The following is a 15,495-nucleotide window of genomic DNA, read 5'->3' on the forward strand; positions in this document are numbered from 1 at the left end:
GATGGATGGATGGAAGTCAAGTCAAGTCAAGTCAAGTCAAATCGAGGTTATTTGTACAGCCCAAATTCCAGGCTTTGAGGGAGTCTCCCTGGGGTTTCTTCCTATTTTTTTCTCCCTGTTAAAGGATTTTTTAGGAAGTTGTTCCTTATCCGATGTGAGGGTCTAAAGACAGGATGTTGTGTTGCTGTAAAGCCCCTTGAGGCAAGCTTGTAAGTTGTGATATTGGGCCATACAAATAAAATTGACTTGACTTGATCAGCTCATACTTTCTGAGGCCTAAAAACTCATTTACAACGAGTCTGAAACTTGCTTGTAGCTCTCGTCAATAAATGTATTATGACGTTACTGGTGTCGTTTCAAAGTATAATAATGTTGCAGCCATTTGATGTGCTGCAAGGAAAGGTCTGCTGAAGATCATACAATCCGACTGTTGGGAGACATTTCAACGTTGTTCACTTACGCCACCTATCCTTGTCCCGGGCAGAGCGGTATAACAAAGAAGTACAGAAAAAATAAAATCACAAACAGCATTATCAGCTGTCGTGTCGGCTCATTCAGGGCGAAGAGTGAAGCTTTTTACTCGGGGCGTCTTGCAATGGAAAGCGACTGCTGCTCGTCCGCAGAGGAGAGTTCAGGAGTTTCACCGCTGAGCCGTGAAATGGAAAGTAGCAGCTGACGGAGCGCGGCGCGGCGGCGGCGGCAGCAGCGGCGCGGGTGGGGGAGGGGTCGATGCCGGCACACGGAATCCGCTTCAATATGTCTACAGCACACTCGCAGCTGCCCTTTCTAGACGCCGTGGTCGTGGGGTTTCGTGGGGTTTCGTGGGGTTTAATCTACGGCCGAGGTCTCGACTTGATAAATCGTGTTGGCTTGTCTGCGATGTGGCCAAACGTCCTTTATAACGCCTTGGATGACGACCGAGAAGCGTCCCTCGGGATTTCAGCGTTGCATTAACGTGGCCAGCAGAGTCCAGCTCAAGGCGCGTGAACCAGCCGACATAAATAAATAACTTCCCTTCAGGACCCCGGAGAAGCGTCTGCGTGAACCCCGTGCGAATAGGCGAGCATCATCGCTGTAGGTGGTGCCAGCCAGCTTTTGTTTTGCTCGTTTTATTAAGTTAGTAGATTCAAACGTGAATAAACAAACCGTTAAACGTTTTGTACAGTTAGTTTACATATTGGTGTCTTCGTGTTTGAAACAGGGGCGGCCGTTAACAGCCTACATTTGTTCCCCTCGTCTGCCGTTTGCAGAGTTGACAGTAAATACAGATATGCATCTCTGTCCAGCCCTCCTCCGTCCACCGCGGCGCTCCGCAAGCAGCCGCAACTCCTGATTGGCTACCGGCGCGCCCGCTGCACGTCCATCATCACAAGCCACCAATCGCAACTTGACCTGTGTGTGCCTCGAAGGCGGGGCGAACACAAGAGGGGGAAGATGGCAAATCTTTGGGCAGGAGGTTGAGGGGTGTCAGAGTGGAAATGGGGGAAAAAAAAGAAAATTATTTTTCTCCACATTTTCGTGTTCTTCAAATAAGTTCGAACACAGTAAAGCCGCTTCTCCAAAATGACCGGATAAAGCCTACTGTTAACACGTTTGTGTATTATTAAAAATGCTGAAATTAATTTATTTCTTAGGCCTTTGATTAGCACACATGCTATGCTACTCACAGACAATTCTATTCACAGATTCTAAGAGTATGTGAAATGAAAGGTTTTATCTGGTCAAAACAGACAGGTCAGGTTTTTTTAAGTTTGTTATATTTATTAGTGTTGCATAATTTGGATATAGTTTGGATATTGTCCAATAAGAAATAGCCCAATAAGTCCCATAATACATGGTTTTGGCAGTTGTGGTTAAACTTTTAACAACCCCTAGATAGCCTTATAATCATGTAACTTGCAAGTCATACGCATTCATTATACCAAATTACAAACAAATTACAATTAGGCTTTTGAGCAACACGTTTTTCTAAACATGCTGATAAACACACGGCTTTGGATGGACTTGTGAGCGTGGCTGTTTCCAGAGGAACGAGGCACAATTTTCTTCAGGTTGTGCATGATGACTGTGACAGGACACACATTTCACTCCTACGTGAGACGGTGAGTTGAAGCAGCTACTGACACTGTGTTCGGAGCCATTGAGTGTTTCCTTGCGGGGCCAGTGCGCATGTCTGAGGGGGAGAGTTCTGTTCTTTCACTGCTCCATCCGGGAACTTTAGAATTAGCATTGACAGCCGAAGCGCAACTTTTCCCTGGGCAAAGTGAAATCAAGCCGCGGACAAAATATAGTCCCCCTTTTTCAAGTCAAAATTATCAAAAGAAAAGGTACACGACGTTTTTGTCGGACACGTCGGCGTTAAGACACGTTTGGGATGGAAGTAACCGAGCGCCGACGCCTTTCCGCCGTGTTTACAGCACTTTTTCCACGGGCGTAAAGTGGGTGATGAGTCCTACCCTGTAAAGAAGCGAGAACTTGCTTTGCAGCCCGAGTAGTTCTTCTTTCAATTGTTATTGCCGCTTTAAAAAAATCTTTAATTCACTTTAACTTCGTCTCGGTCGCGTCGAAAGTGGGAAAAAGTGCTTTCGAAGTGGGAAGATGGAACTGCAAGGCCTGCAAGAGGCGCTGAAAGTAGAAATCCAATGTCATCAGGTAAAGGAAACATCGTGTTATTTTAGCCTTGTTGGCGTGGGGAGCAGCTGAGAGCGGTGTGGAGGAAATGTGGGGCTGGAACGTCTGAGCCCAACACCGCGAACAAACAAGTATGCGACACGGAACGGGCCGTGGTTGTGTATACTGACGACATTACGTGGACTCCAGAGTCGCAGCTCTGTACTTTTTGGAGTACTTTTAGCATTGTCGTAGGTTGTTTTTCCGAGCAACAAGAATTTGGAGCGATAATGCGGCGGTGCTGTGTGGCGATCAGGACGCGACCTGAATATTTATGAGGTGAAGGGACGGAGTCGCCGTGTGCTCGCCGCTTTGTTCATCCATTACACACCAACTTGAAACACTTTTCTGCGGTTCCCCCTGCGTCCCCTCTCCGCGTACAAACTCGTTGCGTAGACGAAGCGAGACCCACAGGTAAAACGTGTATTTCTGAAACACCCCAGCCGCTTCCCAAAGCGGCGGAATTGTGACTGTGCGTAAAAGTTTATCGGGATAAATCTTTCCTCCGTCGTCGGCGTCCCCCCAGCTTTGCCCTCATCGTGACTTTGCCGAAAATCTTCACGACGCGATCGTCTCACGAAGTTTTCTTGTTCGGCGACATTATCGGATGGCCCGACTTCCCCGTTATTTACCATTCACACTGACAAGGTTTCGTCCAATTGTAGGACGGAGAGTTTAACACACAGCTGCACGAAAGACAAACAAGAATAACTGCCCTAAGCCCAAAACAAGTCGGAGCCCGTACACGCTCGTCTCGCAGGCTTTATGTGCACGTTTGGTGCCTCCGTGGCCATTAAAGACCGTGTTTATACCGAATTGTGGTGTAAAAAGGCGGTGGATTCACAAGTGCAGAGTGGAAATCTGTGCTGTTGTACGACATCTTGGAACCATCGCAGTGTCGGTGTCGATACTTAAGTTGTGTAACGTGAAATGTTGAAATATTTAGCGTCCATTTTGAGCAGGTCGACATGTTTCTGGAGAGTAGGCTAATAAAGGAGCAGCTCAACTATCTGCTGACTTCAGGGACACGCCGAGCGTTAAGTTTGCTGGCTCTGTCCGAGCAGATGATGGTGGAATCTATTATCATGTGTGTATTTATACCCGTTTTGTTACTTTGTACTTAGTCCGGAGGTATTATTTCTTCTGGGTCACATGACGCCAGGGCTGCGTTTGATTTGCCCACGACTACGCTTTCACTTTTTATTATCCGATGCCGAACGGTGCCCTACATTAACTTCAGACGAACCCCAAGTGTTTTAAACTCCGTTTTGCCATCGTGTGTGCAGGCTTAGCGGCAGTTTTTAGCACAAGCGGCGTCTATGAAGGTGGTCGGGCTGTTTCAGCACCGCGGACAGCTGCCATGTAACACCGGCACCATAACGCCGCCTCGGGCCGTTGTAATCGGGGAAGTTATCGATGCTGTGCAGGATGACATAGTTGTTTTGAAAGTGTTGGGAAAATAGTCGACGAGCAGCTGTTGTATGTGGACATTTTTTGTCTCTTTTATCACAAGCCCCCCTGCGTCCGCCGGAGTTTAATCGATCCCTTTTGCTGTGGATTGCAGTTTCCAGCACTTGAGCAGCGCCCGGGTGGTTGCAGGAAGCCAGTTTAAACTTGCAGTAAATCACGACGACACGGGTCCGAGACGGCCGCCGTGCAGCGCCGTGTGTCCGTCCGTGTGTCTTTGTGAATAAGCCAGTGCAGACATCATGTTTTGTTACTGTGTTTTCGTCAGGCGCCTCGGTTTGGTAGTGGACGGTTCCATTTTGAGAGAGAAGGGGTGGTTTCTTCCCAACATGGAGAAAAGTCTGCAGAGTTTGTCGTGCTGGGGGGATGGGCCCCATTCATGCCTAACATTACCATTTTGATTGCTTTGATGCTGTTTTAGGTGGAGGGGGGAGGGTGGAGGAGACACAGAATGCCCCAGTCAGCACTGCACAGGGCTGTTTAATCACTGTAGAGAAGTAACTCTGTTTCTCCCACCAGCCGATATGACCTCTACATTTCTGTAGCCAGCTTTTAAATGGACGCTGCCAGCTCGTGGGGCCAGGCTAGCTCGTGTAAAAAATATTCCCTGGTTCTGACTGAATGTATACTTTAATCACCAGGCCCAAGTTGTACATCTCTGTTGAATTAAGTTGTTTTTAAAACATTTCATTTGCCCCAACACAAAGCAAAGTGACAGTGTATGCCAACACGTGATGCATTAAAACAACCCGTGCTGTGTGTTCTCTCAACTTTAAATCATATTTAATCGAAGCTGAGAAATAGTAGTGAAATAGTGGTGAAATAGTGGTGAAATATTAGTGTTGCACTGAGCAGATGAGTATGTGTTCGTGTGTTGCAGCTGAGGACAACATTGTCTCAGTAGCATTTGCGATCCTGACGAGCTGAGAAATCCTTACATGAGCACTAGTGTGTGTAAAAGATTTAGAAGTTGATGGCCCTGTTTCTCTTCTCACACACAAACAAACCCAAAATGTGGAACAAGCAATTTCAACAACAACAACAGCAACGACAACAACAGCAGCAGCAACAGTAAACATGATTTATATAGCACCTTCCATTCATGACATGCAGCTCAGTGTTTTCCGTCACACAAGCAGACAAACTAAACTAAAATACCAAAAGGTACAACAGAAGGCAGTTTAACGTGCTTTGGGATAAAAAAAGAAGAATCACAAGCGTCTTGGCAAGTTACTGCATTTCAGTTGGAACTTAGAATGTGTTGTGATGATATTCAGGTGTAATGGATGAAACCAGCACACGTGTGCAGCATGAAGGATGCACAATATTCACACACGTGACAGCGACACACTTTTCTATTGAAGAGGCGTTCTGGTTGAAATCAGAAATGAGGAGGAAAGGCTCATCCAAAAAAACCAGATACATGTTTTAATTATTTCTTCCCGTTTATTGAATTTTTCTTTTTAACAGATTCTTCAGGTTGATGTTTGCGGGTTTCATAAACATCTCGTATGTGACGGTCCTGCAGCAGGGCCGCACTTCAACAAAGTCACCCTGAACTGAGAGCACTAATCCTTGACAGCCATGTTTTATACTTTAAAATAAGGACTCATTGATTTTTTTTCATTCTGCTCCACTTGCTCTGTGTTGCATCACTGAACCAGTTTACTGTCAAGAAAGTTGTGCTGCACTTATTGTCTTGCAAAGTTGTTTTTTATTTTTGTAGGGTCAACACTCAGATTTGTTTATAGTAGCTCAGCTGATCGGTCCACAGTAGAAGAAGGACGTCTTCATCTGACTCCCATGCGATCTCCAAGACCACTTTTTTCAAAGGCAGCTTCTTCAACCGGTGATGCTCCTGCCTTGCTGCGTGTCTTCCTCATTAAGTCCTCTTCTCCAAGTTCACAGGATGTGGACCTGTGTCTATTACGGCATACGTAGGGCTGTGTATGGTGAGAATCTGGCGATACGAATCACGGTACAGGAGGTACAATTCAATATATTGCGATATATCGTGATACTGTAAGACAAACGATATATTGTGATACTGTAAGAAAGGCAATATATCGTGATACTGTAAGACAGGTGCTATATTGTGATACTGTAAGAAAGGTGCTATATAATGATACTGTAAGAAAGGTGATATATTGTGATACTGTAAGAAAGGTGATATATAATGATACTGTAAGAAAGGTGATATATTGTGATACTGTAAGACAGGCGATATATTGTGATACTGTAAGAAATGTGATATATTGTGATACTGTAAGACAGGTGATATATTGTGATACTGTAAGACAGGCGATATACTGTGATACTCTAAGACAGGTGATATATCGTGATACTCTAAGACAGGTGATATACCGTGATACTGTAAGACAGGTGATATATTGTGGTTTCATAGGCCTGTGTTCTTTGTGTTATGCTACTTCCTGTCTCAGTTTACGTTTTTGGGTTCTAGTGGAAGAGTCAAATGGCTGAAGATAGATTACAACACTGTTATCTAGCAGTCGTGGGGCTACACACAACACAACATGTTGTCACTAACCTTTACATGTAAACAATTATAAATCGATATAGTGGTTTTGAGAATCGATACAGTATCACAAAACATAATATTGCCATACTCGAGTGTATCAATATTTTCTTACACCCCTACTGCACAGGACATCTTGCAGGGTATTACTATAGATGTCAGAATAAAATAGTACTTGTTGGGTGTTGTCAGTGTAGATGGTCATCACCACATTGTTGTTGGGTTTTAAATGTATGTGTTGTCATGCAGGGTAATGACCACTGAGGAGGTGAAAACTTAGGGACTAAAAAGAGGAACGAGAGAAAAATGGATAGCCAGATGTTGTGTGAACCTGTGCATACATAGTAGGAGAGATGGCTGCGGACGGTGACTAAGGCGATCGAGTGCAGATGCAGGGGAAGTTAGGTGAGACTCGGTGTTAGTCAAACAGATAAAGTGACAGCTTGGCATGGAGTTTGATATTTAAAAGCTAATAAAAAGCTGCAGCGTGAGGATGTGAAAGCAGACCGGTGGTGGAGGAGTCCTGTTCAGCTCCACAGCAATTCAACAGCCTGTCAGGAGCTATTTGCTTGGATTTGTTTGTAAAGGGGGGCTTAGCCTGAGGAATGCAACCATCCGTGATGGGTGTGATGTACCTTAGGCAGCTCCTGCTGATGGAGGAGGTAGGCCACTCTGTCTCTGACCATCTCTACATGCTATCTGCAGAAAAATGCTTTGAATCAGCTGGATTGCAATGGGATTTGGTTGATTTTTGCATGGTTGAATCCTTGGAGCTTTTTTTTTGTGTGTATTAAACAAATTAGTTTTTTTTTCTTCAAATTGCAAGTAGATACATAAGTAAAGTTTGCAATGAGTCAAGAGGTCGCCAAAATAATCTGTGGGGGTTTTTTTTGTATGATTTCGGATGGGAAGAGGATGGGTCAGGTGGTAGTATGATGTACCTGTGTACTGGGATGTACTCTGGCATCAGGGTTTACTCCCTTCCAGCTGCTGGCTTCACTTTATCATGGATGCACACACACACACACACACACACACACATGATGGTGTTTACTGGTTGGTATTGGTGCCTCACAGTAACAGGGTCCTGGGTCTGATCCTGGCTATTTCCACATGTTCATGTTTTGTTTTTCTCCAAGTGCTCCTTTTGTCTTATCACAGTCCAAACCATGTGAGGATTGGCCTGTGAGAAGGACCATGTGTCATGCGAGGTTTGGACTGTGAGAAGGACCATTTTTCATGTGGGTTTGGACTGTGAGAAGGACCATGTTTCATGTGGGTTTGGACTGTGAGAAGGACCATGTTTCATGTGAGGTTTGGACTGTCAGAGGGACCATGTTTCATGTGGGTTTGGACTGTGAGAAGGACCATGTTTCATGTGAGGTTTAGACTGTGAGAAGGACCATATTTCATGTGGGTTTGGACTGTGAGAAGGACCATGTTTCATGTGAGGTTTGGACTGTGAGAAGGACCATGTTTCATGTGAGGTTTGGACTGTGAGAAGGACCACGTTTCATGTGGGTTTGGACTGTGAGAAGGACCATGTTTCATGTGAGGTTTGGACTGTGAGAAGGACCATATTTCATGTGGGTTTGGACTGTTTCATGTGGGTTTGGACTGTCAGAAGGACCATGTTTTATGTGGGTTTGGACTGTGAGAAGGACCATGTTTCATATGAGGTTTGGCCTAGGAGAAGGACCATGTTTCATGTGGGTTTAGACTGTGAGAAGGACCATGTTTCATGTGGGTTTGGACTGTCAGAAGGACCATATTTCATGTGAGGTTTGGCCTTTGAGAAGGACCATGTTTCATGTGGGTTTGGACTGTGAGAAGGACCATGTTTCATGTGGGTTTGGACTGTGAGAAGGACCATGTTTTATGTGGGTTTGGACTAAGAGAAGGACCATGTTTTATGTGGGTTTGGACTGTGAGAAGGACCATGTCTTATGTGGGTTTGGACTGTGAGAAGGACCATGTTTCATGTGGGTTTGGACTGTGAGAAGGACCATGTTTTATGTGGGTTTGGACTGTGTGAAGGACCATGTTTTATGTGGGTTTGGACTGTGAGAAGGACCATTTTTTATGTGGGTTTGGACTGTGAGAAGGACCATGTTTTATGTGGGTTTCGACTGTGAGAAGGACCATGTTTTATGTGGGTTTGGACTGTGAGAAGGACCATGTTTCATGTGGGTTTGGACTGTGAGAAGGACCATGTTTCATGTTGGGTGATTTGGAAATGCAGATGTCATAGCCATGAATGACAGTGTGAGGAATATCTGTGTTGTTCTGCCTTCCACCCAACAGGATAGAGCCCATCCTAGTTTGACCCTGTAAAGGAGGAGGTAGATTAAAAAGTAAACGAATTTATATATATAGATATAATGCATTATTTGGACAAAAATATCTGACCATATAAGCCAGGATCATAGAAGAGGTCAAGAAAGAGTCTTCTTACCAAATCAATATCAGGCTATATTTATGTTGAATACTCAACAATACTATATTAGACATTTGCTCATGTGAAATTTCCACAATGATGATTCAGCAAATAGATGATTCAGCTCAGTCCACCTTTTTTTTGTTAGATCCTCTAATATCTGCTGAAGGCTACATAAGCCCTATTTCAGTTGCAGAATAAAACAAGATGATGGAGTTTAAGTTTTGTTTCTGCTGATCAGGACATAGTTAACTACGTCCCGTTGAACACACATCAGTTACCCATGGTCAGATGATGGCCTGCACCACTAAAAGTGCATCGTGTCAGACAACCAGTTTTGCTCAGTAATTGGACATTTGAGAGGGCCGGAAAGGCAGTTCATTGCCCCCAGTGGGAAGCAGTGATAGTGTTCCCTCCTCCCCCGTGTCCTGCTGGGCCTGGCTACAGACTTCAGGGAGGGGCTGTCAGATTTGGCAGCCTATTGCGAGGGAACAGGTTACCTCCTAGATCTCTTCCCTTCCCAGCTGTGGATGGAGCACCCTGTGTGCCGAGTCAGGTTCTGGAGAAGGTCCTGCTGTGGCCAGACTGGGGGAAAGTTTCCCAGCATTCACACCAACTGGTTAATCCCAGGATGGCTCATTACAGGCTTTTGCGGGGCAGATTAAACTGGAGGAAGGTTTAGGGATTTCTGCTGGACTAACACTTGCTTTGGCAGGGAACATTGTTATCGTGGGCCAGGGTGGTCCCTCAAGGCTCATGCACATCAATACATGTACACATTTTGTTCTCAGTTTTTCATCCTCCTTTCATCCTTTGTTTGTCTCAAATTCACGGCAACCTAATTTCAATCTTCGTTGTCTTGCTTAATAGCTCAAAAAAGTAAGCGTGTCCCGGTGGACATGCTGTGGCTGTCAGCAGCAGCCTCAGAGGCAGCGAGGCAGCCCGGCTAGGACCCCTCTGCACTGCACATCTCGTCACCATCATCCTCACATCTCCATGTGGAGATGTGAGGATGATAGACACATGTTACGCAGCGAGAACAAGTGAGTGATCTGTTTGAGGTGTGTGTGTGTGTGTGTGTGTGTGTGTGTGTGTGTGTGTGTGTGTGTGTGTGTGTGTGTGTGTGTGTGTGTGAGTATATTAGAAAGGGATGGAAATGCTGCTTTTTCTTTGTGCACTTCAGAACTACAATACCCCCGCACCCCACCCCACTTTTTATTTTGTTTGCAGATTACTGTTAATCGTGACTGGAAGGCTTGATCAAGTTGAGTTAAGAGGAACAGGGAGGAAACCCTGTGCTGAGTCTTCCTCAGGGAGGGAGTCTTCTCACGGGGCAGGAGAGGCAGTCTTTCTGACCGTCTACCTCATGTCTTCCTCTTCACCTCTGGCTGCTGGCATGTATTCAGAGCCCGTGGCCTCCAGATCTGAGTAGCGATCTAGTGTCATCACTAACGGCGTTGTATGGACAGTTTCTAAACACTTGAACTTGGAGTTAAAGGTCACTCCTGTTGCAAATCGGAAGCGGAAAATTGAGCAGCTTTCTAGATGGAGATCATTTTTACTTGTATGATAACACTGGTTAATACAACGCAAAGCACCTACCATGTGCTAAAACTGCATGCTACGATTGACAGGTTTGTATCATCCCTCAGTTGTGGATTTGTATGACGGTTCCTTATTACTGTGTAGCAAACACTCACTTCCAGGGACTCGGGGAAAAGTGCTGATGTGGCTCTGCTGGCAGGCAGAGGGAAGGCTACAATGAATTAACCCATGTTGACTGCCATGCCAGACCCACCCCCTTCCACACACACACACACACACACACACACACACACACACACACACACACACACACACTCCTGCAGGAGCACTCTATCTTTTTTCCAGTGCATAAGCGTAATTTAAAAACTTACTTGTACCAACAAGGAAGGTTCTTGTTCATAATGCACCCTTTTAGTTTTTGTGATGCCGTGACCGAAAAACAAAACCCTGTCTGGTAAGAAAGTTAAAGCTTATTTGAAACAGTTTTACCGAGAGGTGGAAAATGGCGCCAAATTTAGCCAGTTGTAAGGAGGTTTTTGAATTGCTCTGATGTGTTGCTCCAGCCAGACAGCAGGGGAAACCAACTCAGCCTGAGCGTCCTTCTGATTCTTAATGCACGTTTGAAGTCTTTGTAGCAGGCTTTAGATCTGGCATCACATCCAGCATCCTTTCACCACAGACCCTGAGACGGCATGCTTTTTTAACAGCATACTTTAAAAGATAATCTGTATGTGGATATAATCATCAGGTAATGACATATACATGCTGCAACCAGCTACTGAGTCCATTTTTACCCTGCGGTGCAGGAGTGGGGTACGACTGCTAGGGGGCGATGGAGAGAGCCAAGATGAATAGAAAAAAAGACTGGAGGAGGAGCCCCACATGAGTCAGTAGATGAGAGTGAAAGGAGAGATGCACATATTCCCATTTAACAGATGGGGAAGATGAGAGCAATGAATGACTGCAGCTGTACACTCTTACCTGGACATGTCTGTGACTAGTCCGTCTCCATACAACAGCTACCTTCTCTTTCAAACGTACTTTTGCCTCCTGTCATACAGCTCAGCGTTATTTATTGGAGAGGTTTTGTAATGCATAATATTTTGTAAAGTAACTGGATTTGTGTGGAAATAACATAACAGAGCTGAAGAACTTGTATTTATTCATATGGTCCCACGACTGTGAAGGATGGCCTGTAGCGCTGCTTCAGCAGTGGCAGAGCTTTGTTGTAGTTACTCGCTGCACATGCACAGCAGGGAAGAGAGAGGCCCTGGGCACATCTGAGAGACTGAGACAGAAGACCTTTAAACCAGCACATTCTTCCTGTACAGTCTGTATAGAGTAGTAGCACTAGTGCACAGAGGACAGGAAAACAAAAATGCTAACATGCTTGAACCTTTGAACTTTGAACCATTTTTTTTGTTCACTTTTGCTTTTTTTTTGTAGATGGACATCTTAAAAAAAAAAATCCCTCCTCTTTCCCATTCCTCATTTGTAACGCTACATGGCCCAGGGAGGTGGTTTTAATCTTGGTAGAACTTGTAGATTAGCATCGGGATCTATCGGCTTATTAGCCTGTACTTCTATCCAATTGTTATGTGATTAATGATAAACTACAAAAGTGCAAACTGTGAAAATGCAACACAAAGTAAATAAAGTGAGCAGCAGAGATGATAAAGTGCGTTAGCTTCACAGGCTAATCCTTTATTGTCTTTGTTTGAACCCGTGTTAAGGTGAGGAAATCAAGTGCCGGCTGCTTGGTACACAGAGGCAGGGCTTCATATTCCCTTGATCACAAAGCAAAGTTATAGTGCCTGGAAATATTAAGTACACAGGAGGGGAAAAATCATTAACTTGCATCACTTCCTCCATTCCACAATGGCAGCCTCTTTATTTGTTGTGTTTTGATCTTGTGTTGAGTTGATCTCAATCTGGTCCACAAACTTGTTCTGTAGAGTAACAAATAGAAAGACAGAGCTTTATGCAATCAATGAGAGACATTATGAGGCAAGTTGTCAAAGCTATAATACAACTGCTGCGGAGTCATTCAAGAATTCTAATTTTAGATCATAAATTTAAAGGTATAGATGAGGAGATAAAACACTTTCTTCCTTTGTGAGACCTTTGTAGAGGCTAAAACTGAAACATTAGAGTGTTTTGTAAATGTCTGGTCTGGGTTAAGTCAGTTCCTCTAAGGAGTTACGCAGGAGTTCAGGGACAGCACAATTTACAAACCCATGCAAGTTACATCCAATAGGCTTTATGCAATTTATGTTCTTTTAACTTTGTCTTAACTGTCTGAATTAATGTTTGATAGGTGTGCAGGGATTTTCTAAAAAACTGACAAAAACGATTCACCATCCAAACTGAGGTTTCAATTCATCTGACTTGCCAATAGCATTTTTGCCTCGTTATGTATGCATGTAATGTATGTATATATAACTTTTTTTTTCGGGTGGTGTGTGTCTTCCTCAAGTTCAGGTCCTCTACCAGAGGCCTGGGAGTTTAATGGTTCTGCGTGGTATTTTAGCTAGTCCTAGGTATGCACTCTTCTGGACAGAGACCTCCGATGTTGTTCCTGGAATCTGCTGGAGCCACTCTCCCAGTTTGGGGGTCACAGCTCCTAGTGCGCCGATTACCACTGGGACTACTGTGGATTTCACCTTCCACATCTGATCGAGTTCTTCCTTCAGTCCTTGGTATTCTCTAGCTTCTCATGGTCTTTCTTCCTTATGTTGCCCTCGCTCAGGATTGCTACATCGATCTCTACTGCTGTCTTCTGTTCCTTGTTAACCACTACAATGTCTGGTTGGTTAGCCAGCACCTTTTTTTTTCAGTGTGGAACTTGAAGTCCCACAGGATCTTTGTTCTGCCATTCTCAACCACCTTTGGCAGTGTCTCCTGTTTTGACTTGGGGACTTCCAGTTTGTATTCTGTACAGATATTTCTGTACACTATCCCAGCCACTTGGTTATACCTTTCAGTGTCCAGCATCAGTCCAGCATTTAGTAGCATGGTTTAAGATGCTAGCTGGGAAAGCGTTCACTGAAAGGCATAACCAAGGGGCTGGGATAGTGTATAGGAATATCTGTACTGAATACAGACCAGAAGTCCCCAAGTCCAAATGGGAGAAACCACCAAAGGTGGCTGAGAATGGCAGAGCTAAGATCCTGTGGGACTTCTTGTTCCAGACTGACAAGCAGGTGCTGACTAACCAACCAGACACCGTATTGGTCAACAAGGAACTGAAGACAGCAGTATTTATTGATGTAGCAATCCTGAGTGAGGGCAACATCAAGGAAGAAAGAGCACGAGAAACTAGAGAAATACCAAGGACTGAAGGAAGAACTAGTTCAGATGTGGAAGGTGAAATCCACAGTAGTCCCAGTGGTAATAGCAGCACTAGGGGCTGTGACCCCCAAACTGGGAGAGTGGCTCCAATAGATTCCAGGAACAACATCCAAGGTCTCTGTCCAGAAGAGTGCAGTCATAGGTACAGCTAAGATACCGCGCAGAACCTTCAAACTCCCAGGCCTCTGGTAGAGGACCCGAGCTTGAGGAAGACACACCACCCGAAAAAGGGTGAGAGGGAGATTTCTGTATTTAAAATGTGTGTGTGTGTGTGTGTGTGTGTGTTTGTGTGTGTGTGTGTATATGTAGCTATGCTTTTTCATTTAGAAAACAGTATGTCATAAAATGATTATGCAGAATTCGTTTATAGGCCTATCAGCTTCATCATCTGTGAAAGCTGCTGTGAATCAGATGGGAAGACAAGGTGCCTGATGTGGAAGTATTGAGACGTTGCTGTACTATCAGTGTTGAAGCCCTAATAACAGCCTCCCAGCTCAGATGGGCCGGCCATGTGAGGAGAATGCCAGACAACCGCCTACCAAAAAAGGTTTTCTACGGGAAGCGGTGCCAGGGAAAAAGGAAGCAGGGAGGCCAGAAGCTACCCTTCAAAGATATGCTCAAGCGCCACATGAAGATCTGCGGCATAGATGACTCCAGCTGGGTGACAGTGGCCCTGGACAGACAGAGGTGGCGCTCCACAGTAAGGCGATTGAGAACAGCTGTTGAACAAAAGAGACAAGAAGCCTATGATAAGGCCCACCATGCAAGACATAATAGACCAACTTGAACAACATTCGTCTTTGACAAATGTGGACGATATTGTCACTCTAATGCGGCCTGATGGCCCACAGGCATGCTTGCTGAGCTTAAACTGCATCACAGTCATCATCGTTTCGATGGACTGCCGAAGAAGACATCTATATTATTTTGGCGTAAAATAAATGTCTTATTCAGTGTTAAAAACTTGTCTCTCCATGAGGTTGACTAATGATTTATGGAGTTCTTCCTCTTTGCAAGGCATAGTTGGCCAGTGGTCGCCTGTTGCTTAATTCTGACATATTTGCTTACAACATTGCAGTGTAAGATGTGAGGACTACTGTCATATCTGGACCACCTTCTGAACTAGAGAAGGATGAACCCAGTATTCTTTTGTAGCCACGTTTTGTGCATCCATATCCTGTAAATACCAAGAAACACGACTTCTGAACAGCATGGGGATATTGTATTGGTTGAGGAAGTGGTGTTGAGGACAGGTTGTCATTAAGCCAGCGATGTGTGAAGTGTCCAGATTTCATTTGAAGATGACAGCTCAGGGTAGGAAAGGTAACAGTCATTTCAGCCTGCCACTATTTAGCTGTCATAACATTTTGCTGCAATACAAATGTTTTTATCATGTCAAAAATGAAACAAATGGTTAAACATGTCAAACCATAAAAACAATTTGGACCCACTGAACCATACATTTCTTATTTATTTATTATCTTTGCAA

At 44.6% G+C, this 15,495-nt stretch overlaps 1 protein-coding gene across 1 annotated transcript in view; it reads left to right on the plus strand.

The window, feature by feature from the left end:
- The first annotated feature begins 1,767 nt into the window (after positions 1–1,767).
- phf21b (PHD finger protein 21B) overlaps positions 1,768–15,495 on the plus strand; it is a 112,418-nt gene continuing 98,690 nt past the window's right edge. Inside the window, exon 1 of the mRNA XM_056277612.1 lies at positions 1,768–2,652. Within this exon, the coding sequence (XP_056133587.1) occupies positions 2,599–2,652 (54 nt within the window). The 5' untranslated portion in view covers positions 1,768–2,598. The remainder of the gene's footprint in view (positions 2,653–15,495) is intronic.

This window comes from Lampris incognitus, chromosome 3 (assembly GCF_029633865.1).
Source record: "Lampris incognitus isolate fLamInc1 chromosome 3, fLamInc1.hap2, whole genome shotgun sequence".
NCBI classification, from domain to species: domain Eukaryota; kingdom Metazoa; phylum Chordata; class Actinopteri; order Lampriformes; family Lampridae; genus Lampris; species Lampris incognitus.